Raw genomic sequence first — 27,021 nt, 5'->3', positions numbered from 1 at the left:
AAATAAATCCTGAAGCAGTATATAAAAATAATATACTGACAAAAATAATAATACAATATTAATTTATGTTTATAGGCTTCTTTGAAAAGATGATCACAATATAAACTGAATAAATAAACAAAACAAACAAACAAATAAACAACAACAGTGAAACAGTAAAAACATCACAATTACAGAAGCAGGTTCATCAAAAGCAAGCATCAATGGCTGAGAAATTTATATGCATTTATTTAAAATCAATGATACAGATGTTGAGGGTTGGGGAGGTGGGTGCTTGCTTAGAGCAGCTGAGTGAGTTCGTGGGAAGTGAGAGATTTGAACGGAATTTGTAGCCAAGAGCTTACCTGTGCCCTTAATCCACATAAAATGTCATAAATTTCTGAAGAGGGAGACAGCAGCAATCTGTGTCAGGGCTCTAGCATGAGGGGTAGGGAGGCGTAAACACTTTTGGACAGTGTGCAATTTGTGCTGCAAAACAACCTCTAATTCAAGGGGAGCTCTTTCCCCCAGCCCTCCATGCAAATTGCAGGTTTGTGTCCATGATCCCAATCAAGACCATAGCAGGGGGCAGGCAATAGGATTGTCAGAGAATTCTGGTGAAAATAAAAAAAAATGAGGTGGAAATTGCTGCAATTCACATGTTTGCAGTCATGTGATTCACATATTTGTTCACACGCTTCTTGATTTTTTAAGTCCTCAAATGATCCATAATCAATGACTATTTTTTAAAACGTTGTTTTGACATTTCCTTTACATTGAAATGAATGTAAGTTACGTAAATAGCTCCATAATCTATGTTAAACAGTTAACAGTGAGACAAGTCTTGAAATATTTGGCAGAAAGTGAACTGCAGTGAAACAGAAACAGCACTGATTATGAGAATACAGATCAGAGCAGAAATTACTGCCTTTTTATGCCCATAGAAGCATTAAAGACCCCTTACCCACCATGCTAGGATCCCAGAATGCTAGCAATCTGCATATAAAGCACACCCCTGCACTTAAGGGCACTGACACATAGCTAACCATTGCCTAGCTCAGCCCTCAGTCGCTTGACACTATATTATGCTACTCAGTTCCTCCATTTCCTCCCCTGCCTGCTTACTCCTACTTCCAGGAACCCAAGGGTATTTTAAGCAAGAACATTTTCTTTTAAATAATGGCAGCAGACAGACCCTTTCAGCATAATGAGAAATCAAGTCTTTAAGCACAGGCTAAACCCTAAAAACAACTTTTACTCCATACATTGTGGAAACAGCGGAAAATGCTTATGTGTGTGTAGTGGGGAGGGTGGATGGAGAACTGACCTGGTTTTCCTAATAATCATCTCCTTTTCCTTGGCTAGATTGTCAAGTTGGTTCAGGTTCCTGCGCAAGTTGAGAACACGAACTCTGTCTGCATAGTTCATTGTTTTTTTTATTCTCTGTGTCTTCGGTTGTTCTGATCCTTCCCTGCTTGGTTGGCTGGGCGTGGGGAGAGAACAGATTTCTATTTCCATAGATCTTAAGATCAAAAAGCCATAAAAACAACAACAGAGGCCTTATAGGCCTTATAAATTTACTTGGTTTACTTATATATTTAATTAAAATCTTAGAATTATTTCTGTTCCACCTCTTTGCCCCTACAAGGTGTCAAAGATGGAGACAAGCAACAAGAAGAAAGTTGTCATGTTTCTGCTTTTCTTGAGGGCTTTCTGTCTGGTATAATGTCACCCAGCAATGAAGACAGGGATGCTTCATGAAATCAGGTCGAGGATTTCCTGTGCCCCTCCCTTGATCAAGGGTGGGGGCTGACGGCATCCCTCCCTGTATCTCCATCTGGCCCTCAGCATTCTGCCCAAGTCACTCCCCTCGGTGGCTCTGATTTATTTACTTGGCTGGAACATAAGTGTGAAAATACTTACTGGAGAATGGGAGAGTGGTGTGTGTCTATCTGTACCCACATCTCTCACACCCACCACTGGCATGTGGCCTATGGAAGGTTGCCCATGAGGAAATGTGGCCCTTTGGTGAGAAAAAAATCCCTACTCCCACTGTAGAGCTGTTGGATTAGAACTTCCAACATGCTGGTGCTCATGGGGGTTGGAGTTCAACCAGATCTGGAGGGTCAGTGGTTCCCCATTCCTAGAAGAGACCTTCATCTAACCAAGGGACACAAGATGCTGCCTTATATCAAGTCAAACCAATGGTGCATCTAGCTGTGTACTGTCCACCCCGACTGGCAGTGGCTTTCCATGGTTTCAGGCAGGGAGCATTCTCTGTTCTACCTGGCGATACCAGGGATTGAACCAGGGACCTTCTGCATGCAAAGCAGATGCTCCACCACTGAGCTATGGCCGTTCCCCAAGCAAGAACATTATGTTCTTATGGGTACTCTATCTGAATTCTGAAGTGAAAAGAGTATCTTCTCATGCCAAAGCACTCACCCAATAGAAACCAAATCCTCTCCTTTCGCTCCTTCCTCTTCACCTCCTTCCAAAGCATCGTTACTGTCTTTGCAGGCCTCCTCATAATCGGCTTCAAGTTCAAGTCCTGATGGAAAGGAAGGAAACTTTTGCTCTTTGCGACTTCGATACCCTTCCTTGACAAGTCGACACAAGACAAGAGGCCGCACAGATGACAAGCTAAAAGCTTTACTACTGTGTATAATGGGGGGGATCTTGTCACAAAATATATACAAAGACAATTTTACACTCAGGGACTTAACGCAGGCAAATGCACTCCACCTTGGCGACAGAGCTGTCACAAGCCATCTTTCCTAAGTGCTGCACAAAGGAACTCTGTAATAGCCAAATGGGAAAATGGAATTTACAGTTCAATGACAGACTGTAGCAGACAGCAGAGGTAGACGCATTTGTTTGAGCATTCTGTTCATACGTCTCCACCATTTCCATAAGCTCCACATCTATGCTCCATTGCTATCAGGAGAAGCAGTGAAGGTCCTGAGTCAGTGCCTGGAGGTGGTAATGGACGGGGTTGCTACCCTGGGCTCCTTTCACGAGGAATGGCAGGAAATAAATTGAACCCATAAATATGGACCCATAAATTGAAGCTGAATCCAGACAATGTGAAGCTTCTGTGCTTCCCAGGTCCAAGATTGGCTGGGACAGACTGTTCTGGACAGGGTGGTAGCCCACCTTGAAGGACATGAGGACATAAGAGATTGCTGGATTAGGCCAATAACCCATCTAGTCCAACATCCTGTTCAAACAATGGCCAACTAGATGCCTGTAGGAAAACCACAAGAACACAAGAGGACTCTCCCCTCTTGCAGTTTCCAGCAACTGGTATTCAGAAGCATTGCTGCCTGGTAGGTAGTTTGGGAGTACTCCTGGAACTATCACTGTCACTTGAAGCCCAGGTGTTTATGCCCAGTGTCAGGTGATATATTAACTAGAGCCTTTTCTGCACAGGGATAGCTGGCTACAGTTATCCACACTTTAGTAACCACCAGGAAAGACTACAGTAACACACTTTATGTGGGGCTGACCTTGAAGGAAATACAGAATTCGCACCTAGTGCAGAATGCAGCAGCCCAGGGTGTTGACGGGGAAAGTCACATATAATCTCTATTTTCAGACAGCTGCAACATTGCTGATGGGCAGACCTTACCTAGGACAATTTGTTTTTAAGATTCAGCAACTGTTGGGACAACTTCAATGCTACCATTCAGAACTCCATGCTTCCTGTTAAGCCTGTACTGTTATTAACCTGAATAAAATTATCTTCCTTTCAAATCAGAGCTGCTGTAGTTGCAAAGCTCTGATGACCCAGAGTATAGCTCATAGATAGAGTAGAAGGTTTGCTCTTATGAGGACACTGACGTCTCTAAGGTAGGGGCAGACCACCGCTTTGTTATATATCTACCATTCCCTGATGTTCCTCTTCCTCAGCTCATTGCCTATGTGTTTCGTGCTTCCTTCAGCTGCTTTGCTTGTGGGCTTCATGATACTTGGCTTTCTCACCACTCTGCGCCACAAAGCTAATCCTGCCCCTATGACCTGTGTGCATTTTTAATTAGCAATGTGCTAAAGGTTTCCTTTTGTTTATTTAAATACAAAAAGGGGAGCTATGGGAAGAGCATGAAAAACACACTTTTTCTCTAGCATTTGCCCTTTTTTTGCCTAGGCTTCTTCTTTCCCAAGTGATCCTGACCATTCAGGGATCATATAAGGAATCTGCCAATGCCACAGCATCACACCCGTGGTTTAAATTAGCAAGGGGTGAGGAAATTTCCTCACTGCCAAGGCAACTGAGCTGTGCAATCCTGGGTTTCTTAGCACCAGAGACACAATTTGTCCCTATTCTCCAGAAAAGTGAGTACAGACTCCCCCTGATTTGCTTGGGGGTTGCTTTCCGGGTCATCACATGCAACAGCAGACCATGCAAAAGCCTGCTCTGACCCCATTCTGTCCCCTTTTCCAGCCATTTCTGGGTCACTGCAATGCACATGCATGGACATGGTGAAAATTGTACTTCTAAGGAGACACAATTTTTTCCTGAAACTAATTCCCACCCTCCCACTTCCAGCTCAACTCTAAATTTCTGACCAAACTGGTGGCTCCCTTCCCCCACTGAATCTGGACTTCAAGTATTCTTGCAGTGTCCTTCCCTGAGCAATTGGAATGTTCACAAATATTCCATGTCCTCACACTCAGCTTGACCAATGTGTGTCAGAAGCCTCACAAGTGCAATAAAATATACACCATCATTTTATATATGAACCTTTCCAGCTTTCCTCCTCTTGCACAAGTTGGTCAGATATCATCTCATCTTCTTCATTATCTTCGTTCTCTTCATTCTCTTCAGGCCTGAGGTTCTCTTCTGAAATGCCAGTGGATTCCATGTCATTTATTTGGTCCATCTTTTTCCTTTCAAACAGAGCTTAGCTGCCAAAGAAAACAATAAATGTTAGCACAAAAACTGTTTTCAACCCAAACAAAGCATGTAATTTAAAACAAATAGTACTAAATAAATATCTTCCTGTTCTGCGGCCAAAATACTATAGGTCCAATATTTAAAAAGATTATATCCAACTAAGTTACTCTAGGCCTAAGCTGGTCATACTATTTAACTTCTGTGTGTCTACTTTGAGTACATAGGAAACTGTGATAGACCATTGGTCTACCTAGCTCTGATTGGCAGTGACTCTCTAGAGCTTTTGACAGAGTTCTACCCCAGCCCTATTTGGAGATGCCTAAAAGGACATGGGTCTAAAGCACTGAGCTGCTTGGCTTGCTGATCGGAAGGTCAGCAGTTTGAATCCGTGCAAAGGGGTGAATTCTCATTGCTCTGTCCCAGCTTCTGCCAACCTAGCAGTTCAAAAGCAAACCGGTGCAAGTAGATAAATAGATACTGCTGTGGCCGGAAGGCAAATAGCGTTTATGTGCGCTCTAGCACTTGTCATGGTCTTCTGTGCACCAGTAGCAGTTTAGTCCTGCTGGCCACATGACCTGGAAAGCTGCCTGCGGACAAACACTGGCTCCCTCAGCCTGAAAATTGAGATGAGCGCCACATCCCATAGTCACCTTTGACTAGACGTAACCATCCAGGGGTCCTTTACCTTTACCTACTTACCTGTAGATACAAATGATTGAATCCAGGACCTTCTGCATGCAAGGCAGATGCCTTACCAATGGGCTATGGCCCTTCACCTAATCATCCAGTGGTAGGATTAGCATTGGATACAACCCTTGATGTTTTCCTTAGAAATTATATGAAAAGTGGTGTGTTTTTTTAAAAAAAACAAACCAGTCAAAATTAATTTGTTCTTAGCCCTGTATCTGACTGTAAGCTGAATCAATGCAGGTCTTATCTGGCAATTCTTGAGAAGAAATCTACTCCCTAACAAATTTAGGAGAATTTTTAAAAATTCTGGTAAAAACTCTGTATATTTTATTATTATTATTATTATTATTATTATTATTATTATTATTATTATTGGACAAGTATGAGAACACCTGTCGCTTTTCAATGTGCTGAACATTTTGTACCATTCGTCCTTTCTTCTTCGTTTTTATGCTCGTTATTTTTTGTATTGGCTTATGACTGAAGAAAAGAAATTAATCTGAATCAAAGCTTTTATTATGTAAAAATCATTATCTAAACCTGGAGACAGTAGCTCATGAAAAAACATTCTTGGAAGCTTCACATGGAGTGCTTGCTCTCAAAGCATAAACTTCCCCTTCTTTCCAGCAAACAGGTATATGTAGGTCACTTTCGGACTGTATTTTGCAGGAGGGATTCACACTCATACCAAAAACATAAGGGTGTGCAAGTGGATTATAGCGCCCTGCCACCCTAGCACAACAAATCTTTCTTGGGCTTGATTTCAAAAACAGAGAAACTGAAGACCAGGGATGGGAGGGAAGGGAGGCTCAGTCCAGACTGGGACAATGGCCATCCCACCCAGGCCATTTTCCTGCTAAATGTCACCCCTCAAATCTGTCATTTCTTTATTTAAACAATTTTATACACTGCTTTTCATAGCTGAGAAAACTTCCCAGAACCATTTACAAAAAAACAGTAGGAAGACAGCCCCTGGTTCATGGCTTACAGTCTAAAAGGCAGAACACACAAGGAAAAAGGGAGCATGGGGGAAAGTCAACTCAGACACGAGTACTTAAAGATACCTTCAAATGTGCATTTGGAGCAAGATCACCACAAAAACAAGTACAGGAGATGAAGGGAAAGACCCACTCATCATATTGTGTGTACTCTTCACCCTAGAAATGTAAATTTCTTTTTCTTTTTTTCATAAATAAAAAGATAATGAGGTAAACCTATAGCCTATTCCAGCCCAACTCTAGGAAAAGAAAAATTCTAGTACTGGTGGGCTTGAGCTGGAAGCAAAGGCCAGCTGTTTTAACTAGACCCAGAGGCGAAACCTAGCACAAAAGCTGTCTACTCTTCTGGAGATCCATAATCTTTGGGGTCTGCCATGTAATAAATAAAAACATAACAGTTGTATATTAGAGGTTGACGCAAGAGTATATACTTAAAAAAACGTTTTAGCATAGCCTGCCTTCCTATTAAAATGCTCAAAGCTGCTGAAATAAATCTGGGGTGCTTAAAAACAACCCAAGGTTGCAGCCAACTAAGTTTTATTCAGAGTAGACTCACTGAAATATGTGGGCTGTATCAAACGCTAGTCCTACTCAGAGTAGACACAGTGACATTAATGAGCATGGCCAATTTATGTCCACTACGAGCAATGAGTCTACATTTCAAGGGGTCTACTCTGAGCAGGACGAGCACTGGGTACAACCTTCCAACAGTTTTAATTGTGTACACCTGTAACAGCTGCAGAATATCAACTTTCCTTCACCCCCTGTTGGATTTATCGCTGTTGAGTAAAATTGTTATCAGCGCAAATGACTTAAGATTGACAGATAAGTGTAGCAAACCAATCTCTACTAACTTTGGACGTCTTTTACGTCTGAAACAGCGCCGCCGTGGAAACTTCCCCCACCCTTCAATCTCTCCCCTCCCCGCTATTGGTATCGCCCAACCGTTTTAACCGTTTTTTAAATGAACTTGCCCCAACGGAAGGACGCAAAAGGGAACACGACCGCCTTACCTCCGGAGCGCTTACCACTCGTCAAGTTTGGGGTGGCTTCTAAGGCAACGGAGCGAACCAAGTTATAAAAAAGGGGGTGGGAGATCATCGTTTTGCTTTTTTATTATTATTAAAAGGGGAGAAATATGGCGCTTTCCCGCACGTTCTCTAACGGAAAATACTTTTCTTTTTTTGGCCATTGGTAAAGAACTGAGGCAAAGGCGGGTGGGCGTAGATGTTCCCCTGCCTCGAGTTGAGGGGATGGTACATCCCAACAGCGCCTAGGCTGGCTAGGTGAGCTCTGTCACCTTTTAAAGCTTGCGCAGAAGGGCAGCTTTTTAAAAAGCTGTTGAGGGGACAGCAGGAGAAGTGGCGTCTGACCTAATGGTGCCCCCCGCCCCCCCCCCCCACACTTCTGTTTTAAATCTTAAAAACCCAGGAGCCTAATTCTTTCCACTTCGCTTTCCAGACATTATGTTTCTTGGGAAAACACGAATTACAAACGTATACTCGCCGAAGCCAAACGCGCGCACGCACAAACACTTATTACCTCAGCTGCCTCAATACTGGCAAAATGGGAATCGATCAAAACTCAACGAAATGTAGCGCCCAGTGAAAACATTGATAGCATTACAATCAAGCCTAACAAGTTAAACATCTTTTTAATAATAATGATGATGATGATAGTTAATAATATTACAAGTTCAGGTCAAAGGAACAGCTCAGTCAGTTGTAGAGCATGAGACTTGTAATCTCAGGGTCATGGGTCCAAGCCCCGCTGGGCAAAAAGATTCCAGCTTTCCAGGGGTTGGACTAGATGATCCTAGGGGGTCCCCTGCAACTCTACAATTCTATGAATTGTATGAATGCTTTATTTTTCAGAGGGAGAACAGACTCCCACAAGAGTCTCTACTTCCTTGGAGGTTTTTAAGAATAGTTTGGATGGCCATCTGTCATGTAGGACCTTGTTGAGATTCCTGCATTGCAGGAGGGTTGGACTAGGTTACTCTCAGAGTCCCTTCTAATGCTATGATTCTATGAACACTGGTGCCACCCGTGGGGGAAAAGTTCCACTACGTGTTCCCACAAACCATCAGGCTGTGGCAAAACTAACTGGGCTCCATTAGTGTCCTTACTGGGCAGTGAAGAGAAATTCTTTTTTACCAGGAAGCTGGTCCAGAGTTAGGCTGTGAGGGTGTGCCTGGCCTGAGGACATCTACTGAGATTCTTCATGAGGATTTGAACCTGTTTCTCCCAGATTGATTAATTAATTGGTTAATTAACCGCTACACTAGTGATGGAAACCATTTTTTGCCCAAGGGCCACATTCTCTGCTGGGCCACCTCTGCGGTGGACAGGGGACAGAGCAACAACAATGATTTTTTTACCTCATGTGTAGTAGGGTAGTTTCTACACACTCTCTCACATACCTTTCTGTACAAGGAAGCATGATCAGAGGTCCAGGAAATATTCTAGTCAAGCAAAGACACTCAAGGGGATTGTAGAGCAGGGCCAGTGAGGGGTGTAGCCTATAGAGAGTCCTGAGGGCCAGTTAGTGAGATCTGAAGGGCCACATTTGGACCCTAGGCTTGCAAGATGACAGCTATTCACCTACACTAGTAGTCAATACCAGGCTGCTTGCAAGATCAGAACCATAACTTTGAATTGCACCCAAAGACAAACTGGAAGCCACTGGAGATATTTTAAACCTGGCAAAATATGTTCAATGTGGCAGGTCCCTTCCAGATCACCACTTAATCTCCAGATACGTTTTCCTGAACTAAACTGACACTGCTCAGTGACTGAGTTTGCCAACTGGCTGTGAATAAAAAACTGTCTGCCAACTGACAGGAAAAACAATTGATTTCAAAAATAATCAGCTAAATCCTTATTTAGAGTTCTCCAGTTTTCCTGTATATACATATCTCCAAGCCGGCCCTTTCTGGCTCCTTTTCTCTCTGTTCTTTTTTAAGAACTGGCAGATAGAACATAAATTCTTATAAAATGAAATCTCCTGCTACATCTGAGTGACAACCTCTCTGTTACCATTTTTAATTTGTATTTCATCTTCCCACTGCCCTCCCCCATAAAGGCTACTGTTGTAGAAATAGCATGTATAGCTGTTTTCCCTCTTTCCTATACTGAGCTATAGGTTGCATCCAGCTAAGGCCCCATTGCACTGTATATTGAAAGCAATATCATACCACTTTAAACAGTCAACAGCTTCCCCCCTGGGAACTGTAGTTTGTTAAGGATGCTGAGGGTTGTTAGAAGACCTCAGTTCCCCTCACAGAGCTACAGTGAGCCAGTGTGGTATAGTGCTTAGTGTCGGACTAGGACAGGGGAAGCCAGGATTCAAATCCTGACTTAGCCATGAAGCTCACTGGATGACCTTGAGCCAGTCACAGCCTCTCAATCTATCCTAACTCACAGGGGATTAAGATGAAGAGGGGAGAGAAAACTACATGCAACCCTTGAGCACCTTTGGGACAAGGTGGGCTATAAATGCAATAAACATGATATTTCTATAATGGTTAACAATCAATTCCTGTTCCCAAGAAGTTCTGGGAATTGTAGGCCTGTTAGTGGAATAGGGGTCTCCTAAACAGATATCTATGCAGAAGCACTGGAGGAGGAACAGGGGTGCGGGGGGAGCACACCGCCCCCAGCAGCACGATCCCAGTGGGGTGCCATCACAGCTGCCCCCCCACAGGCGGTGTGCCACACCCCCAGGACACGCACCATGCCCCTGGGACGCGCACCAGCCATGCCCACACCTGCTCTCCCCCCTCCACCAGAGCTTGAAGCTCCGCCACCTGCAGAAGTAAGTCCCACAGAGTTCAGTGTGACTTCACTCCCAGTGTGTGTACACAGGATGGCACAGAAAATGCAAACTGTGGGGTCATCCATTGTATTCTCCCTGTAACATTTCTTTTAATTTGTGTAAGCTGCCTTGATTCCCGGTTTTCGGAGGAAAGGCAGGATATAGATTATTATTATTGTTCACAAACACAAAAACACAGCTGAGAATCTTCAACGTAGCCATTTCCAAACCGCAAACTAATTCTCTAGCTGTTCCAAAAATTCCAGCATGAGTTTTGTATGGTGATTAATCAACTACAGTACTTTCTGTTGACCCAGCTCTGTTCAGCTGGCTTAGGGACAAGATAGCAACGGAGGTGCCATTTCAGAATTGAGTGTGGGAAGGATGGAAAGATTAACACAGCTAGATTTGCAAACACCCACTCTTGGACATATTCAACCGTACATTTGATGTCTTATATTACCAATAAAATAAATAGGGAGGGTTTGTTCTGAAACATTTTAACACGTTTTCCATGAACGACATACAATTAAAAATAGATTAGCAGTACTGAGATGAACACTATTATTTTCACTAAGATATGCATTTTTACTCACCCTTTCCCCGCATATACTGTACATACTGTTGTGCAAATTTCAAAGGATGGCTCTGTTTTCAGTATGCATATCATTTTGGAAAGGGTAAATTAGGGCAAATTTATCCTGCATCCCCACTTATAATAAAACAGACTCTCCCCTGCCTGGTGAAATGCTAATGATAAACAAGTAAACAACCTGACATGAGGACAGGGAAATTTAAAGAGTCTGTGGGTCTATTGTTGGAATTTAAGGGTAATAGATTTCCCATGAGCTTTAAAAGTGTGTAGGAACTATTAAAAGCAATTCTGGTGCTGGGGTGGAAAGAAAATAATTGAAACTCTATCAAGGTTGTTTTCTGCCTCCTGAGACAAGGTGCATAATGTTTGTAGATTACAAGCAATTGTAACTGGAGAAGCTCAGTCTTAGGGTGACCATGTGTGCATCACTGGAATATAGGACGATGTCTTATAACAAGGATGCATTCATCCATACATACATATGTTTTCTCTCCTGAAATTGCAAACCACACTGGAACACTTAATACTACACCTAATGTGTCTCTTTTGTGAGAAATTAGTAAAGAAGAAGAAGACATCAATCTTTCTTCTTTTTAAGGCCCTGTTTTCTGCTCTGGGTCTCCTAACTCCGTGGACCACACTCCATAGCAATATAAAGTTTTCAAGACAATTTTGCCCTGTTGCACAGTGAATGGCAAAGGAAGTTGTCCTCTGCTATTATTACCCAGCCCGGGGGCAAAAAAAGATGACATGACTCTTTATTGCACCCCCTCCTTTCTGGCAGTGATGGGAATTTTTAGCTTATATGAGTAGCTGTCACCTTGGAAACGCAGGAAAGGAAAAGCGAACCTATATCCATAAACAGCAATACCATATATATCACACAGAAGGAGTGCCCTGTACTTTATTGTATTTCATTCCAGTGTATATCTATCATGTGGCGTTTTTAAATTTTTAAGTGTGCTTGAGATCTTTATCACACTCAGAACAACCCTCTGAGGTAGGCCAATTTGATTATCTGTCTTACAGAGAGGGAAATTTTATGTTATCTCCACTTCTCTTTCTCTCTCTCTTAAGAAAAGACCTTCCTTGTCATTTTTTCATAAGAAATGTGTTACAAATGTATGCAAATGCTGAATACAGCAGGAGCGATGATACTAAAACATAAGAAGATGAAAAATAAGAGAAGGGGAGGGGAAACTAAGATATAACAAAATGTGCAATGCAGCTTAATACCATTGTATATAGAGAAAGGGTTAATTTAGTTATCTAGCTTTCTGCATTTTTACCTGGAAAACCAGAATTTAGAGGCTGTTCCTCTGAATTAACATGAGGAAAGAACTTGTGTCATGGCTAATGAAACAAAGGGCATTATATACTAATAATAGCACCTTGAATTTGTCCCAGTAGCAAACAGGCGACCAGTGCAGATTTCCAGCTTGAATCCAGATTTGTCACCAGGTGCCTCCTCTGTGGACAAAGGCTTGCCAGCGGAAGGTGGTGTATAGTAGGCAAAATTGCGTACAAATATGTGTATGTTCACCTTCTGGTGCCGAATATATTGGTCTTTATGCCTCTGTGCTTTTATGTTTGTACATACTTTATGGGCTAATAGCCGTAAATAAATAAATAAATAAATAAATAAATAAAATATGTGTAGATTAAGAGAAATCTGCACAAAGATGCTGAAAATTTTTCATGAGGACTTTAAATTAAAAAAAATTACTAACTGATGTGGAAATGTGGAGAACTGAACTTACGGTAAAACAAAAACAGGGAACTCAAGAGAATCAGAAATGGACACATTTGCCTGTCCCTAGTGGCTATTGGGACGCGGGTGGCGTTGGGGGTAAAACCTCAGCGCCTAGGACTTGCCGATCGCATGGTCGGCGGTTCGAATCCCCGCGGCGGGGTGCGCTCCCGTCGTTCGGTCCCAGCGCCTGCCAACCTAGCAGTTCGAAAGCACCCCCGGGTGCAAGTAGATAAATAGGGACCGCTTACCAGCGGGAAGGTAAACGGTGTTCCGTGTGCTGTGCTGGCTCGCCAGATGCAGCTTGTCATGCTGGCCACGTGACCCGGAAGTGTCTGCGGACAGCGCTGGCTCCCGGCCTATAGAGTGAGATGAGCGCACAACCCTAGAGTCTGGCAAGACTGGCCCGTACGGGCAGGGGTACCTTTACCTTTACCTTAGTGGCTATTCAGCACAGTCAATTCTCATTGGGCTGTTTTGGGTTTGTTTTGTTATGTGGCTGGCTTATGGTTTTTGTTGTTTAAAGTCTCTTTTGTACTTCTGCAAACCTCAGGAGTCTCCCCACTGAGCCTGCTGAGCATCCTTCATTTCTCAGTGGCCCTGTTTTAGCTACAATCCTGTTGGCACACACTACCTGCGTTCAGTAGTATAGGGTGTGATATATACTATTGTTCAAGTGCTCATCCCACCAGCTGTAGAACTGGAAGCAATCCCTGGGCAAACTCACCCAGAAGAGATCAAATATTCCTGTGGCGAGATTGTTATTGATATCTCCAGCTCCGCTTGTAAAGACAGGGACAAGTGTGCAATTATATATTCAGAGATGTTTGGAGAGGCTGCCACATAACCGCCTTTCCTTAGGTGTTCATGCAGAGCTTGTGGGAGAGAGCGAAACTAATTGTGGATGTAGTGAATTTGGGGAGGGGAGACGGGATGGACTTGATTTATTTATTGCCTCTGGAAATTGCACGAGACAATTAGCGGTGCTCAGCTGACAGGTGGCTATGAAGCCACCTGTCATTCTTTGAAAGTGATCCATGAGAAAAACCTGAAACAATGCAGGTGCAACTTTTGAAAAGAATAATAATAATGAAAAATATACGGATCCAACTAAACAAAGCACACAAATCACCCTCATTCCCTTGAAGATGTTGCTCTCTTACAGAGAATTAATGGATCAGGTTGTAGCTCTAAGGTCCTGAAAACACCTGGTCCATTATGCCAGTCTCAGTCTGCTCTCAGCCAACTCCCATCTGCCTGCCTTCTTACTTATTTACTTATAGCTAGCCCAGGGAGTGACCCTGGCTATTAGATCCCCCCCTTCCTTAGTTTTGCAGAGAGGAGGATGGGGATAAAACAGACTCCGCCTGCCATTGGCCTCCCTGTCTTTTATGCTACCATTCCCAATGGACATCAGCCATGCTGGTCATGATCCTATCAGTACCTGGGGTCAATTAGTTGTTGTTGCCCATTAGACGCTTGTTATTTGAAGGTCTCCCGAGTGATTTACAAAACATTTAAAACATAAATATAAACACAATATACCAATTATTCCACATGGTAGTGGTGGGTGGGGCAACAGGCTAAAGTGGGTGAAGCAATGAATGTAAAATTTACCTTTGCTTGCACATCTCTTCTCCATCAAGGCAAACAAAAGGCATTATCAGAGTTCAAGAGCACATTTCACCCCAGCCTCTGAGCAGTGCAAGATTCCAGGGGCTTCAGGTGCGTGTTGGAATGCGACACAGCAGAGACAGTGGTGTCTTTATGAAATATGGTTTATTTACACTTATATACAAACTGAGCCTATGCTGGCGGGGTTCACAGCATCAACACCCCAAAAGAGTCTTGTTTCTTCTATAGGCATAACCTTGAAGTCAAGCAGAAATAAGCCATGGCACTTTCTCTCTGCCTTTCCAGCCTGAAGCTGTTTCCACTAGATCACATCACAGCAAAACTTTGCCCTCAGACTCTGCCTTTGTCCCTCTAACTATCTAAGATCTGGAGAAGGGGCCCCACCCCATTGCTATCCAGCACAGAGCCACTTTTCCTTTGTTCTCTTAATGGCCCATCACCCAGGTGATTACCCGAACACAGGAAGCTAGCCTGGCTTATATTTTAACAGTTGTTGGGTCCAGAGGTTAGACTGGGTCTGGCACTCACAAACTCATAACATTCCCAACCACGCAAAAGCACTCAGGGAGACTGAGATGCAGGGCCAGTGAGGGAAGTGGCCCTTGGGAAGGGATGTGGTTGCAGAGAGTCACAAGGGCTAGGGAGAGAGGCCTGGAAGGCTGTATTTGGGACCTAGGTCTGAGGTTCCTCAACCCTGCCCTGCAGCATCCTTAGGAGAACACCCCAGACTCCATCTGCCTGTATTTTGCAAAAGTTGGTCCCAAAAGGTGACAAGAGAATCTTCCTACAAGAAAACAGATTTCAAGCAGAAGGAACTGAAACACATTTTGCTCCAGACCCAACAAAGTGACTTATGAGGTGTGACTTCTGTTTACTTGGCTGAAACAAAAAAGACACCCGGGATAAACAAACAACTTCCAGCTTCTGGCAGATGCAATTCATCTTCCTTATGAATTTCTTTACTCTTGCAAGCTCACATCTGTGCTGAGCTGAATTCCCAAATGTTCCCGCAAGGTCCTTAGCAGGCACACTTTTCCTCACTGCTGCAAAATTGTAACAGGAGAAGTGGCATTTGTCAAAATTCCCTCTTCTGTACAACACCTCTGACTTTTATTACATATAATCTGTTACAGAGCAGCTTCTGCTCATCACACACAAAGCAATCTGTACATGTGAATATGCACATCTGAAGATGCTTCTCTGTATGATATACAGTGGTACCTCGGGTTACATACGCTTCAGGTTACAGACTCTGCTAACCCAGAAATAGTGCTTCAGGTTAAGAACTTTGCTTCAGGATGAGAACAGAAATCATGCTCCGGCGACGTGGTGGCAGCAGGAGGCCCCATTAGCTAAAGTGGTGCTTCAGGTTAAGAACAGTTTCAGGTTAAGAACGGACCTCCAGAACAAATTAAGTACTTAACCCGAGGTACCACTGTACCAATCTCAGCTTGCCTCCTTTCAGTCAGCCTCCGCTGTGGGTTATTTCATATCTTCATTATGCATGTGAAACAACCCCAGCACTGAGATGAGCTGCCTTCAGGAAAGGCTGCCCACCACACCTCAGGAAGAGTCACTGTTCTGGACTGCCTTCTTCCAGTCAGCCTCCCCCTAGAGAATGAGCTGACCTCAGGGGAGCCTTCCTGTTGCATCTCTGCACAGGAGTGCCAACTTGAATAAACTTGAATAAAGCCCCACCCTACATAACTGATCACATGATGTGGTGCATCCACACCATTTGAATGGCAATGTTGATCAACTGCGGGGGCTGGCCCTCTCAAATATTTTAGGGGGTGGCGGTGAAGGGACCTTGGCCCCTAGGAGTTGACTTCTATGTCTCTGCATGAGTCTTGGCACTTGGGTTGTCTCCTTCCAATAGAATAGATATGACCAAATCACAGATTTATACCGAAATACAAGGGGCAGACTCTCCTGGGAATTAGTAGTTTGTAAACTCTGAAAAAGTGTGTTTCTGAAAAAGTGTAATAAGTTGCCTTATACTGAATAAGATCATTTGTCCATGTCTGCACTGACTGGCAGTCACTGTCCAGGGTTTCAGGCAAGGGATATTCCAACCTACAAGAAGATATCAGGTATTGAACCTGGAACCTTCTTCATGCAAAACAGATGCTCCACTACTGAGCTGTGGCCATTTTCCTAAGCCACAGGAAGTTGCCTTATACTGAATCAGCTAATGGTCCATGTAGCTTAGGACAGCCTGTGCTGATTGGTTGTGACTCAATCTCTTTGCCAGTCCTACCTGGGAATTTTAACCTAGGACCTTTTGTGTGACAACTCCTGATTAATTTCATTTTAAAAATAAATAAGGGTACAATGTTTAGCTGACTGATTGAAATGTTTTTGATTGATGAATGCAACCAATCAACCAAATAGGTTCCCCTGATTAAATTGACCGTTACATTGTGTGTGGGGGAAGGAATGCAAATTATTTTTAATCTACATACTAATAAAAACTGCCCATCTTAGAAGAAGCATCCGCCTTTGGAATAGGGAGGGTATGCCTTTCTGAAGATGACGTCTGCTTTGAGTTTATAATTCAGGCATTCCCTGCCCCCTTCATAGTTGTCATTTTATTTACACTAAAGTTCTTTTCGTATGAGAGTGTTTTTCACCCCAAGGGCCACATTCCTTTTTTGACAATCTTCCAGGGGCCATATGCTAGCAGTGGGCATGGCCAGATGCAAACATGGATGGAGCGTTTAACATATCTTTCCCTGGATTAAAGGAACAGATTTACATCTCTGAGAAGAGCATTTTGAGAGATTATCCAACTCAAGACTTCTGCGGGGCTTGTCATCTTGCATCCTCTTTTCCACTAGGGTCTATTTAAATACAAGCGATCAGAAACTAAAAATAAGTATCATGGCATAGGCAGGCAGACAAGGCAACTCCTCCACTCCCAGCTTTAAGCATGAGGCACACCACAAACCCCACCCTCTGCTGCAAGGGGTGGGGAACATCAGGCTTGGGTACTGAAAGCGGCCCTCTAGTCCTATCAGTCTGGCCCTTAGAACTCTCTGCAAGCCACCCCCTGCCCCGCAAAGGCTCTGCTTCTTACCGCCATCCCATGTTTTTGCCTGGCTGGAATGTGGCCTTAAATACTGAAAATGCCTCCTCCATATCTGGATGGAGGAAACAGGGGAGTTGTTTGAGTGCCCTATCCTACTGTAAAAAGGTAAAGGGACCCCTGACCATTAGGTCCAGTCGTGACCGACTTTGGGGTTGCGGCACTCATCTCGCTTTACTGGCCGAGGGAGCCGATGTACAGCTTCTGGGTCATGTGGCCAGCATGACTAAGCCGCTTCTGGCAAACCAGAGCAGCACACGGAAACGCCGTTTACCTTTCCACCGGAGTGGTACCTATTTATCTAATTGCACTTTGACATGCTTTTGAACTGCTAGGTTGGCAGGAGCAGGGACCGAGCAACGGGAGCTCACCCCGTCGCGGGGATTCGAACCGCCAACCTTCTGATTGGCAAGCCCTAGTCTCTGTGGTTTAACCCACAGCGCCACCCACGTCCTTCTAGCCTACTGTACGAAGGTTAATTTACACCATTTGGTCCTCCTGCTGTTGCCTCTGGCCCCCGCACAACTGGCATGTGTCCCCCAGAAGTTTGCATGGAAGCTAACACAACCCTTGGTCTCGGGGGGAGAGGTTCATTTGCATGTGCTGATCTTGCCACCCCTCAAAAAGAGCAATTGCATGCTCTCCCTGGTAAGCAGTACTCTTTAAATACCACCACCAGTTTTCAGGAGCAAAAAACCCACAAACCTGTCTTGCTGGATAACTGTAGTTTCACAATGAACAAGGCTTATCTGTGGCAGGTGGAGGTTGGGAGAAGGACTGATCTTCTTCTGACAAATCTAATTCCATCTAGAAGAGGACTGAATCTTTGCTGAAGCTTTAATCCTGGTACATAGCCATAGAATCATAGAATTGTAGTGTTGGAAGGGAACACAAGGGTCATCTAGCCCAACCTCCTCCAATGAAGCAAATCATAGCTAAATAATCCCTGACAGATGGCCACCCAACATACCTCCAATGAGATGGGTTTTTGTGATTTGATGGTTGTATACTGTTTTCATTTCATTCCAATAACTTACAGTGTGTACTGCTTAATAAAACAAAATCTCTAAGCCAATGACAAGTATAAGATCACAAGCGAAAAGTCAGTACACAATATCAAAATGCAATTTTATAAGCTGGTAAAACAGCAAAACAATATAGAAATGCTGAATTATGTGTTTAGGCTGTTGCACTAACTTGAAGAAAAGTCATAGTGACCCACAACTCTGGCAAGTGAGCGACAGCAGAGGCAATGTGGTTCTGGATGGACAAGAACATTTTGACTGACTTAATCTTTTGTACTTTTATTGCATATTTCCTTTGTATTCATGTACTGGTCCACAAAGGAGTATATAAATAAAATGTCACGTAATTTAATGGCATTTACTTTTGAGCATAGACAAATATGGGATGGTGCTGTTCACTGTCTATTATAAAAGGAACACGGCCAGTTTAAAGGAAGGGCAGCAGAGAGCAAAGTGTGATGGGAAATGCAAAAAGTGGACACTTTAAATGGTTACACCCGTACCTTAAATAGCTGTGCAGAAGGGGAAATTTCAGCAGGTACAGTGGTACCTCAGGTTACATATGCTTCAGGTTACATATGCTTCAGGTTACAGACTCCGCTAACCCAGAAATAGTACCTCGGGTTAAGAACTTTGCTTCAGGATGAGAACAGAAATCGTGCTCTGGTGGCGCGGCGGCAACAGGAGGCCCCATTAACTAAAGTGGTGCTTCAGGTTAAGAACGGACCTCCGGAACGAAATAAGTACTTAACCTGAGGTACCACTGTATAACTTTTATTTATTTATTGTTGCATGTATACCCCACCATTTTCTCCAAGGAATTAAAGGTGGCATACATGGTACTCCCTCTCTCCATTTTATCCTCATCCTGTGACTGAGAGATCGTGACTGGCCTGGGGTTATCCTGTGGGCTTCATTCATGGCAGAATGGGTATTTGAACCTTGGCCTCCCAAGTCCTAGTCAGACACTCTAAGCACTACAACACTTGCCAGGCAAACTGCACCTACAGCCCTCCAGATCATAGAATCATAGAGTTGGAAGGGAGAAGCAAGGTCACCTAGTAGTCCAACTTCCTGCAATGCAGGAATCTTTTGCCCAGCCTGGGGCAAAAACCCACATGCCTGAGATTAAGAGCCTCCTGCTCTGCTGACCATAGGCGCCGACTCCATGGGGCTTGAGGGGGCCCGAGCCCCCTCAAAAATTCGTTTGGGGGGGCTCAGCCCCCCCAATAATCTCGGGCGGCGGTGGGCGCGTCCGCGGCTTTTATAGGGCGCCCGGCGCGCACCAGCTCGATAACGGGCACCGGCGCGGCGGGGGGCGCCGGGCCGGGGGAGGGGGGCGGCCGGCCTGTCTCCTTGGCAACCCCATTGAGCAGCGCCGGCTCCCCCGGGAGGGCCATCCCCCCGCGCCGCCGATCGCCAACACCGCCGACGCTGTGGCTGCCCGAGCCCGAGCCTGAGCCTGAGCCCGACCCGGAGCCCGAGCCCGAGCCTGAGCCTGAGCCCAAGCCCGTCAGTCAGTCAGTCAGGAAGGAAGGAAGGAAGGAAGGAGAAATGGGGAGGGAGACGAGGGAGGGAAATTGCGCGCAGGGTGAAGAAAGGAGAAGGGCGAACGAGACGAGCTTCCAACCCAAAAAAGGGCTGGAAGACTGGGAGGATGCAGGATCGGGAAAGAAAGCGACGCCTTCCCCGCCCGCGACGTCGCCCGCTTGTCATTGGCAGCGCAGCGGGCACGCAGAGGGGCTGGGCACCGGCGCAGGGCCGCTCCGCAGCCGCGGAGGACAGCTGCGCGGCTAGCAAGGTGTGCCGCGTAGAGTGCGGCCCTTGTGTGGCCCGGTGGCCAGGCAAGCTTGGGCGGGGACCCCCATGCAAATCTAAGACGGGAGAAGAGGGCAGAGCAAAGGGGGTCCCTTCCCCAACCTCCGGCTCTGAGACTTCCCTGCGCCCCAGAAAAGCGAAAGGATTTTCTCTTCTTCTTTTTTTATAAATATTTTATTAAGTTTTCAAATACAAAGTTAGAAACATACACTGAAGAAAAAAGTAAAAGAACAAGAAAAAGAAAAAAAGAAAAAGAAGAAAAGAAAACCAACCATTCAACACATTTTTTATATAACTAACTGGACTTCCTCGCATCTCCCTTACCCTGCATTCTTTATAATAAAGATATCAGCAAATTATTACCTTGTTTCGTACCTTATTTTGTACTTTTCAAATACTATACCTCTAAATTTAACATACTTTTCATCAGTTACTTATATCTTAAATTAAACATAGTATTACCTTAGATTTTGACCTTTTCTTACTTAAAATATAATTTCCTGTTTCCCAAATCTAATTGCTGAAGCTATAGTTTCCGAATCGTGTAAATTTTTAACATTCATACAACTTATATTGTTTTTGTAAATAGTCCTTAAATTTTTTCCAGTCCTCTTCCGTTGTTTCTTCTCCCAAATCTCGGATTCTGCCAGTCATTTCAGCCAGTTCCATGTAGTCCATCAATTGCGTCTGCCACTCTTCCAGTGTGGGCGAATCTTGTGTCTTCCAATATTTTGCGATAAGTATTCTTGCTGCTGTAGTTGCATACATAAAGAAAGTTCTATCCTTCTTTAACACTTTCTGGCCAACAATGCCCAAGAGGAAGGCCTCTTGTTTCTTGGGAAAGGTATACTTAAATACCTTTTTTAACTCATTATAGATCATTTCCCAGAAGGCCTTCACTTTTGGAAAAGTCCACCAGAGGTGAAAGAATGTCCCTTCAGCCTCCTTACATTTCCAACATTTATTATCAGACAGGTGATATATTTTTGCAAGCTTGACTGGGGTCATGTACCACCTATAAATCATTTTCATAATATTTTCCTTCAAGGCATTACATGCCGTGAATTTCATTCCGGTGGTCCATAACCTTTCCCAGTCCTCAAACATGATGTTATACCCAATATCCTGAGCCCATTTTATCATGGCTGATTTGACTGTCTCATCCTGAGTGATTTTCTCTTCAACCTGCCCTCCATCCTCTTGCAGAAAACTCTTTGCCTGCCCTGCCCGTATCTCGTTTTTGCTTTTTAATTCCACACACGCACCCTTCGGACTTCGTGGCAATCGGGCGCGCGGGTGCGTTTCCTAAGAGAGTGAGGACCCCCGCCTCCTCCCCACCTGCTCCCTCGCCAGCCAGCCAGCCGCGCGCCCTAGCCGGAGAGCCCCGGCCGTCCCCGTCGCGCAATCGGCTGGATCTCCCTTCAGCAGGCCGTGCTCACAACTCGGCCCAGGGACCCCCAGCAGCGGATCTCCGGCTCAGCTGAAGAATCCGGCAACAAGCCCCCTCCTCCCCAATCACTCCGCCGAAATACGCTCCAAAACCCCCCAGATAGTCTGCCGGCCGCCAAGTCTAGTGGCGCCCTGAGCGAGGGTCTCTCCCCAACACTGCCACCTCGAACTGCGTTCTCCCAGCTACCCGAGCGAATCAGCGGCAGGACCCCGGTATGGGCCCCCCCAATATTTTTTATAAGTCGGCGCCCCTGCTGCTGACTAATGTTGGACTCCAACTCTCCTCCTAGGAAATTGCCTGTGGAGACAGATCTTTTGGTTCACCTAGCTCAGCTTTGTCTCCTCTGACTGGCAGTGGCTAAGGCAGGGAATTTCCCCTTCTCCAACTAAAGGTGGTCGGGGAGTGAACATGAGACCTTTGGCATGCAGGGCAGGTGCTCTGATAACTAATCTGCTGTCCTTCCCTTAAGACCCAGGCAGACCTCTGGTCCCCCTACCCCAGTATTGACTGCACTGACTGGCAGCAGCTGTCCAGGATTCTGGACAGGGAGTCTTTCCCACCCTGAACAGATATTGCTGGGCATTGGACATGGGAACTTCTGCACCCAAAGCCGGTTCTTAACCATAAAGCAACAGCCCTTCCCCAATCACCAAGACAATTCTGCCTCTGGGGGGCCACCAATGACCCCCCCCCTTCCAGGATGATTTCTGAAACCTTGAGCTCAAACAAAGTTCTTTGTTCACACTCTCACCCCCTCCCCAAGATTGGGTGGCTGAGTTTATTCGGGCATTTTTGCACTACTCTGCTTCTGTTACCCCCCACTAAAACAAAAAAAAAACCTCTGGAGCTGAAACTGACGGATGCGGGGGAGAAGAGCGTGCTTCTAACACCCACCCATCCCTCCTGAAACTGACAGCTTGTTTTTCCCAGGAAGAATAAAGGTAGGGGGTGGGGGAGAAAGAGAATTCGCCTTCTTTTTCCAAGACCCTCCTTCCCAATAATTCCTGCCATCCTCCTCTGCCTTCTCCCCAACCCCGCTTCGCTGTGCCTTGGGGACCGCCTGACTGCTCTTTTTATTTATTTATTTATATACATATAATCAAAATCTGGGCTCGAACTGAGCACGTGGAGAGGCGCTGAGCCCTCCTCCTCCTCCTCCTCCTCCAGCTGCTGCGCTCTCTCTGGTAATGCTCAAAATCTGTAATTTCGGAGAAGGTTTATTTTCGGCCACCAGCTTTGTACGGATCTGCTTTTTTATGTTTAAAGAAGAATAACGGGAGAAGGAGAATAATTTCGCCTTCTTGGAGAAGGGGAGGGGGAGAGAGAGAGAGAGAGAGAGCCATGTGGGGCAGGGTGCCATTTTTAGGGTGCCCGGGTGCGCGTTGCCTTTGGCATCCAGGGAAGGCGCCCCTCTGAGCGGAGCGGGGCAAGGCAGGGCAGCCAGGTAGTGCCTGTCCCGGAGTAGCTCTCCATCCCTCTCTCGCTACCCCGGCTCCAACTCCGGGGCGATGGTGGGAGCTGCGCGGTCGCCTTGGCGGCCACTGAGCCACTTGGCGTGAGGAGGACTTGCTCTCTGCCAACTTCCTCCCTGGGCAGGAGAAGGACCAGTCTGTGGATGCTCTCGGGAGGATGGCGACGTTACCCCATCGCAGGATGCGCCGCCGCCTCTGCTGCTGCTGCCGCCCGGCCGGGATTTGCCAACTTCTCCTCGTCTGAACAGCGCTGGGGACCTATCTAAACACACACACACACACACGTATACTGTATAGGAAAAGATGGAATTTTTGACCTGGGTTTTGCCTTCCTTACTCCTGCTCTGCACCCAACAGCACACCTGCACCAGGTAAGAGGAGCAAGCGCGCCGTGGGAAGCGACTCCCTTCTCTAGTTAGAATGGGGTTTGTTACTTTATTATTTTAAAAAATAGGTATCTAAAGGCAGCGATCCCAGCTGGGAGGATGTTTGACTGAGCGCAGGGAAACTTCTCTCTGACGAAGGCTTTGGGCTGCAAGCCCCAGGCGCGCTTAACTCAAGAGGAAGGCGGCTGGAGCAGAGCGGGACTCACTCCCGAGGTAGGGTTGCCTAGTGGTTAGGCTGCACGCCTGCCATCCTAAGCGCCCTGGAGACGCGATCCTGAGCGCGTCAGCCCGGAAGCCGAGCGTTGCAGAGGTCAGCAGGGTTTTGCTCTCAGAGATGGGTCTGAAGGATCTCCCAGCATTACAGGGCAAAGTGGGGCTTGCTTCTGAGGACCCTAGTGCTGAGTATTAGGAGGCGGGGTGTGTGTGTTTCTTTTAATGCAAGATCCAGCAAAATTGCAACTCATCCTGGGACAGGGATGCGGAGCAGCTGTGGCTCTACGGGTGTTTGCTGGACCCTGCCGGCCAGCAGCCAGCGTGCCCAACAGTCAGCGGTGACCAACATGGGCAGGGGGCAATGGCCTTCCCATCCTTGTCCTAGGGTGACCAAGAGAAAGGGCTGGACCACCGGCCTTCTTAGCTCTTAAATAGTTGTGTCAGGAGAGGGGGATTCTCTCCCCCGCATGCCTCCAGCCCCTGCGCTGAAAATGTCTTTTTTCTGCGCAACTCTTAAAAAGTACAGGAGTTCCTTCTTCCTTTACTTCCGACCATCGCTGGGCCTATCCCAAAGTAATCATGGGGGACCGAGGATTCGAGTTAATGTTAGCTGAGGAATATCTCTCCCCCCTGCCTTGTGCCAGAGAGCTTTCCTATTACAGGCTGCCTCTGGGTATGTGCAGAGTGTTTATGAGATTTCGACGAGCTCGTGCACCATGCGAGCTGGGAAAGGAAAGTACACGGCGTACAACTCTCTCCCCCGACCCCCGTTAACAAAGGCTCTCAGCCCATCCTATGTAAGTTCAGTAGGAAAGTCGCACTGGGGTTAAAATGGGGGTTCCCTCCCAGTTGGAGGGGCTGGTTGGCTTGCATCACCCTGCCCTAGGGTGCGCTTGGCTGGGGGTATTATTTCCCCGTTTGCAAGAAAGCATTGCGCGCAGAAATGAACTGTACGTCTGAAGTGTGCGCAATAAAGGACGGTAATAACGCACTCGGAGATAAACACAGATTGATGTACGTACACACCCCTCATGCCTTTTACCAACGAGGATGAGAACGAGGGGCTTGAACAAGAAAAAGAGAGAGAGAGAGAGAGGGAGGGAGGGAGGGAGGGAGAGAGAGAGAGACCAGACTTTGCTGAGAGTTCCTCCGCACTGGGAGGCGAGATTCGCACTCGGGAATCGCCGCTGCAGATCTGTCTGCAAGGCTTTGGAGTTTTGCCCTCAAACGGATGCTCCTCTTAGGTCTTCCCAAGGGCGGCGGATGAAGGTTGCACTGATCACTTGGCAGCGGAGAGGAGGAGGAGATTTTCTGCAGTAGAAGAGAGAATAATCAAAATATGCCCTACTTGTTAGACAGGAGGGAACCGGGGATCTCCCTAGAGGGTTCATCCAAGGGGTTGGGTATCACTTTAAGGAGCTATGGACCAGAGCTTAAAATATATATTCATTTTCTTCCCAAATGTGGCTTGTGCCCTACTGAGAGTAGGCTCAGTGGGTTGTATGCAACTTTACTCCTGCTCACAGTAGACCCTTTGGAATGGCTAGACATTACTTTGTCCCATTCATTTCAGTGTGTCTACTCTGAGTAGGACTTAGTTGAATCCAGCCCTTTGCTGAAAGCCCCCACCCCACCCCCCTTTCGGTTTCTCCATAGCTATCTGAAGTTGAAGTAAGAAACACTCAGTGCATACTCAAAGACAGCCAGAGGTGATCAGATCACATAGATAGACAGTCTCCCTTCCTCTGCCCTTTTCAAAAGGTGCAGTCCTATATCCAGTATTTCACTCTGAGTAAGTCTGGGGCTTGCTTCTGAGTAAACCTGTGCCAGATGGGACAAGGGAAGCAGTATTACATTTACACTTCTAATAATAAACTAATGGTCCATATAGCAATTATTATAGTCACATTCAGTTGTGTCCTATATTAGTGCCACTTGGAGCTGATCCACTTAGGTCAATTAATTTCTATGGATCCCATCCTCATTTACATTTGACTACCCTGGGGAGGTGGGGGTGTTCTAGCAAATGTTTTTGCAAACTTAACTCTCTGGACCCTGGAGGCTGGGATATGTTTTGATGTAAACATGATAATAGCAATGGGGTTAATACTATTTTGTGGCGGGGGGGGGTGGCTTTTTAGATTGTAATGTGTATTACTTTGAAAAGTGCTAAGCCAGCTGTGTTTGGGGCTCTCAAAGTCTTCCTTCTGAGCGGAGGCCCTGGACTCTGCTCAAAAGTCCTTTCCTGGTGGTGCCAACTGCTAATAACAATTCTGTAGTGAAATCTGTTTACTATTCAGGACTTGGAATCTATAACCCAATGGTGCACTTGGGGACCCATTTCTTAATTTTTTAAAATATATATTTGTGTGTTGGTAGTACTGCTTTTGCAACCCACCTTAAGTCAGGCTGCGATCTGGTAGTGGGTCCCAACCCACCAATTCGAAACCAGTGCTTTAGACAACTAGAACCTCCAGCTAGGTGCAAGTTCCTTAAACAGGTTGTGCACTTTTAAATCTGAAAGCAGGGTATGTATGCGATCAGTTGGATGTGTGTGGCAGTTCAGACTCTTGCTTGACCTCTGGGACAGGTTATGACGAGGAAGGCCAAAAGGTTTCGAGAAACAAAATGGACCCATTTATGATGTGTCTGTCCATTAATTGCACGCAGGTGTGCACATGGGCACATTTGATAGGTGAAAAACTCTCTTGTCTGCAATTGGAGGTGGCATTTCTTCGGATGCTGTTAACTAGGCAACAGCCATGGAGCTTTTCTGGATGTGGATATGGTAGGAGAAATCAATTTGATAATGCAGTGGAAACTGAGATGGGGGGGGGTGTCAGCTCATAATGCAGTGGAAGATTCTTGTGGGGTGTTATTATATTACTAATCTACACCTAGGTCAATCTTGGTATTTCAGGGCTGACAAGATGGGCAGGGAAGAGTTCCTCGTGATATTTGTAATATTTTCTCTTTGTTTCTTTTTTTTTTGCAAGGAGGGAATGTTGTTCTAAAACGAGCATCACAAATAAAAGTAAGGAAGAATTTTATTGATTCAGCATGTTTTGGATCCTTATGATCCATCGTCATGGAAATTCAGAGAACAGTGGTTCAAAATTCAGATAATAATAACAGTGATGGTCACCAACTTAGATGGCTTCTGGTTCGTCCTGGGGGTCCCTATCTGAAAATCTGTTTTCCCAAGTAAT

At 45.6% G+C, this 27,021-nt stretch overlaps 2 protein-coding genes and 1 long non-coding RNA gene across 4 annotated transcripts in view; 2 read left to right on the top strand and 1 right to left on the bottom strand.

The window, feature by feature from the left end:
* Positions 1–7,529, bottom strand: part of CFAP74 (cilia and flagella associated protein 74) — an 89,299-nt gene extending 81,770 nt beyond the window's left edge. Inside the window, exons 1-4 of the mRNA XM_081202256.1 lie at positions 7,419–7,529; positions 4,724–4,887; positions 2,425–2,530; positions 1,307–1,462 (exon numbers count right to left, since the gene is read on the bottom strand). Of these exons, the coding sequence (XP_081058382.1) occupies positions 1,307–1,462; positions 2,425–2,530; positions 4,724–4,862 (401 nt within the window). The 5' untranslated portion in view covers positions 4,863–4,887; positions 7,419–7,529. The remainder of the gene's footprint in view (positions 1–1,306; positions 1,463–2,424; positions 2,531–4,723; positions 4,888–7,418) is intronic.
* LOC308591208 overlaps positions 1–27,021 on the top strand; it is a 186,575-nt gene that overhangs the window by 121,001 nt on the left and 38,553 nt on the right. The window lies entirely within an intron of this gene.
* The window catches only part of GABRD (gamma-aminobutyric acid type A receptor subunit delta), a 43,338-nt gene continuing 38,553 nt past the window's right edge, over positions 22,237–27,021 (top strand). Inside the window, exon 1 of one of the 2 annotated variants that reach the window (XM_081201596.1) lies at positions 22,237–23,584. In XM_081201596.1, the coding sequence (XP_081057722.1) occupies positions 23,517–23,584 (68 nt within the window). In that variant the 5' untranslated portion in view covers positions 22,237–23,516. The remainder of the gene's footprint in view (positions 23,585–27,021) is intronic. The other variant, XM_081201597.1, reaches the window with a different exon arrangement.

This window comes from Podarcis bocagei (genome assembly GCF_964188305.1).
Source record: "Podarcis bocagei genome assembly, chromosome: 7".
NCBI lineage: Eukaryota > Metazoa > Chordata > Lepidosauria > Squamata > Lacertidae > Podarcis > Podarcis bocagei.
This window is presented reverse-complemented; position numbering and strand designations above follow the sequence as displayed.